We start from the raw sequence: 3159 nt of genomic DNA on the forward strand, positions 1-3159 counted from the left end.
GGTTGACATGTAACATTTCAAGCTAGAAATTTAAAAAACGAACTAAAAAATTTGACAAACACTTGGATAAAGCATACAAAAGTTAATAATTCATCAAGATTTAGAGTAAAACTGTAATTTCAAAGTCTGCATTTAAATACATACTTCAATACAATCAGTTCATAAAGTTTAGCGCCAACATGCTCCAGAACTTTTTCTCACTAATTACTGAAGTGTGTAATTGTTTAGTGTACTTGATATATGCAAAATTACCCTACCGAACTCAGTTAGAAATCACATTTAAGTCAATAACAAACTAGTGGATGAATGAACTTATTTTTGTCATTATTTAGGCTCGAGTTGCAATATTATCTTGCTCTTTGTGTCTTCTAAAGTTACTCATTTTTAAATAACTTGTTAGTCAGCTAAAATGTAGGCAAATTTACAGTACTTCAGTGGTAATCATGTGACCTTTAAAATGGAAAGATTCGTTGAATATTTTGCTGGGAAGATATGATGATAGTAATTGAGTATCTGAATTTGTTAAGCTACATGTACACCTTTAATCAAGTGTTCAAGTCAGACAGTCTACGGAAAGCTTTAAAATGGTCTCGTAACTCACCAGAGAGTTTACTTCCATATCGCTACCTGTAACAACTATTGGATCATTAACTGCTAAGTCCCTGTAACATGTGTAGTTTCGTATATCTCACTTACCTTGGGAGTTGAAGAGTAGAAACATTTACTAACTTAGAGACAATGCTTTTTCTCAGTAATGTCACGTTTCGCTCAGCTGAAATTTCTCCAGACATTTGTTTACTATTTTTCGTGAATAGAAACTGAGAAATAATTATGAAAATATATTTTACCCTAAGGGTGGGAACTCCTTGTACTTTGAAACGATAGCATAAATCCATATTAGTTTCATCTTCACAATCTACAGATCCAAGATGAAGTACCCAATTCCAATCTTCAAATAATCAGTAAAGTCGTCTTAAGGAGAATGTATATTGAGTTACTCTTTACAGACCGGCAAAACTGTGAAAAAGGTTCAGAGTAGCTTATACAGTGTCCACAAGACTTGCGATAAAAAACCACAAGCCAATTTCCTTCAGATGTTTTGTTGTCGAAATTTCCAGGATGCAGGACGGTAACACCTTCTATTTGACTGTAGGGAAGGCTGTGAATCGTTCGGAGAAATATGTTTAGGACAAAAACTGCGATCAACATTACAGGCTTCAGAATCATATCAAAAAGTTATGGGTTAAACAGAAACACATCCACATTTCAAATCTGGCAACAATCGTCTTTTGAGGCCAACTGTTCCAATGGTACAATAGTTCAAAATGATTGTGATGACGATTTACAAAATAGACTGGAATTCCTCCATTGGTCTAAATTAAGTAAGAACCTTCCGTTCACTAGGAGACGAGTAATATGGAATGAAAAAATACATAAGGTTTACTTTGTTCATTTTCAAAGTTTCAACCCTAAAATACTACATAATCTCGGTCTCCTAATAGCATTAAAGATGCTCTAAACATTCAGGGTTCGACGAAAACTATTCCCGTGACACCTTTTCAGCCAAAGGAATACGAGCCTAGTAAAATCAGAAGTCAAGAATGAAGGAGTTTGAAGATATGACTGTCAGGTTATCCATATGTGGAGAAGCATTTGATCTAAGCTGAACAGTAGTTACAAGGGATGCGAAGCACGACGTATGCGACACCGAGTGCCTTCAGACAGGCCGTGTACAATAAATCTGTTGAATTCAGCACCAATATGGAAGACTTGCAGAATTTTATTTTGGGGATCTGTGTACCTCTACAATTAAATATAAGAGGCCAAACATGAAAATTTATGATAGGGTTTCACTATCAAATTCCGCAAGCTGTGGAATAAACTGGAGGAAAATATTATGCAGCTCTCCTTTGATTCAATCAAATCCAAAGCCTTGTAGTGACCTACTTTTATGACAAGAACGCGATTGACATAATGGAAACAATTATTATTATGACCAAGTGTACCAGTGATCGTTTTACTGTACTTGTTCGTTTAACTGTACCGAAAACACTTTTCCGTCCGTTGCCTGTGACCTTGCGTGAACTTGCTTAAGCTCGGCAGTTCCGCCCGTAAACTTTGGCACGTGTCGGTATTCTTTCGATACCACGAAATCTCCAACAAATGTATCTTATTGCAGCTATTAACGGCCTTCTGGTTTATGGCCTACCGAGGGATCCAAGTCAATATCTGGCACATGATTTCGCTGTAGTAGTGATCAAAGTCAATCGCGACTCGACACCCAGCTACAGCCATTATAGTACTGAGGAATTATTTTAAAGCATTTTGCCGTTTATTTTTATTGGGCATTATTGATTACTTGGAATTGCTTTTTTCATCGTCGTTATTGCAGATATATGTTCAGAATTGTGAATGCACACCCTTCTGACTACAACAGGCAACTCATATACTTTCTGTACATTTGCTTCTGTGTTTTATCAGCTCATTCATTTTTCATATTTTCTTTTGTACGTATTCTCTAATTTTTATTAGTCTATCCAATTCTATGTAATCGGTTCAGATACGGTTTCGGAGATTTTTCAGGAAACGGTGGCAAAAAACTTCAATAAATCATATACAGTGGTCTGTGCGAATAACAGGTCACTAGTGACATGTTGGAGTTTTGATAACATTAACGAAATAGTTAATGAATACACAGAAGACGGACAGTGACAGGAACAACATAATATATTACTCAATTTTCTTCATGTGTATCACGATTGGGCGACGAGTACAGACTGTTAGACGACCTCAGTTATCCAGTTTTGAGACTTTTCAAAATGTAGATTTAGCACGAAATGTAGATAAACCCTTTAAACATATACATTAAAAAAACTTGTGGACTTCTCACCAAACTTAAAATAGACCTCGAATCAATGCTAACAACCATTTTGATACATTACTAAAACTTGAGGTTTACCAATCATTTTAGAACGTTTGTTCGTAAAATGCAGTATAGGTTGGTTTGTCAATACAGAGTTGCTATAAAAGCCAGTACTTATCCACATATGTCCTGTCGCTGACATTATGTTACATAAGTAGCAATCACAAAATTAAGGGTTATTAGGGACACACAACAGCAGAACGGACTTCAGACACAACTTCTTCTTCCTAAGAGTT

At 35.8% G+C, this 3159-nt stretch overlaps 1 protein-coding gene across 1 annotated transcript in view; it reads right to left on the bottom strand.

Annotated features, from left to right (window-relative positions):
* The window catches only part of Smp_098710 (quiescin q6-related sulfhydryl oxidase), a 26738-nt gene extending 26074 nt beyond the window's left edge, over window positions 1-664 (bottom strand). Inside the window, exon 1 of the mRNA XM_018792187.1 lies at window positions 602-664. Coding sequence (XP_018647257.1) covers window positions 602-619 — 18 coding nt within the window. The 5' untranslated portion in view covers window positions 620-664. The remainder of the gene's footprint in view (window positions 1-601) is intronic.
* Between the last annotated feature and the right edge of the window lie 2495 nt (window positions 665-3159).

The sequence above is a fragment of the Schistosoma mansoni genome, assembly GCF_000237925.1.
Source record: "Schistosoma mansoni, WGS project CABG00000000 data, supercontig 0219, strain Puerto Rico, whole genome shotgun sequence".
In the NCBI taxonomy this organism is placed as follows: domain Eukaryota; kingdom Metazoa; phylum Platyhelminthes; class Trematoda; order Strigeidida; family Schistosomatidae; genus Schistosoma; species Schistosoma mansoni.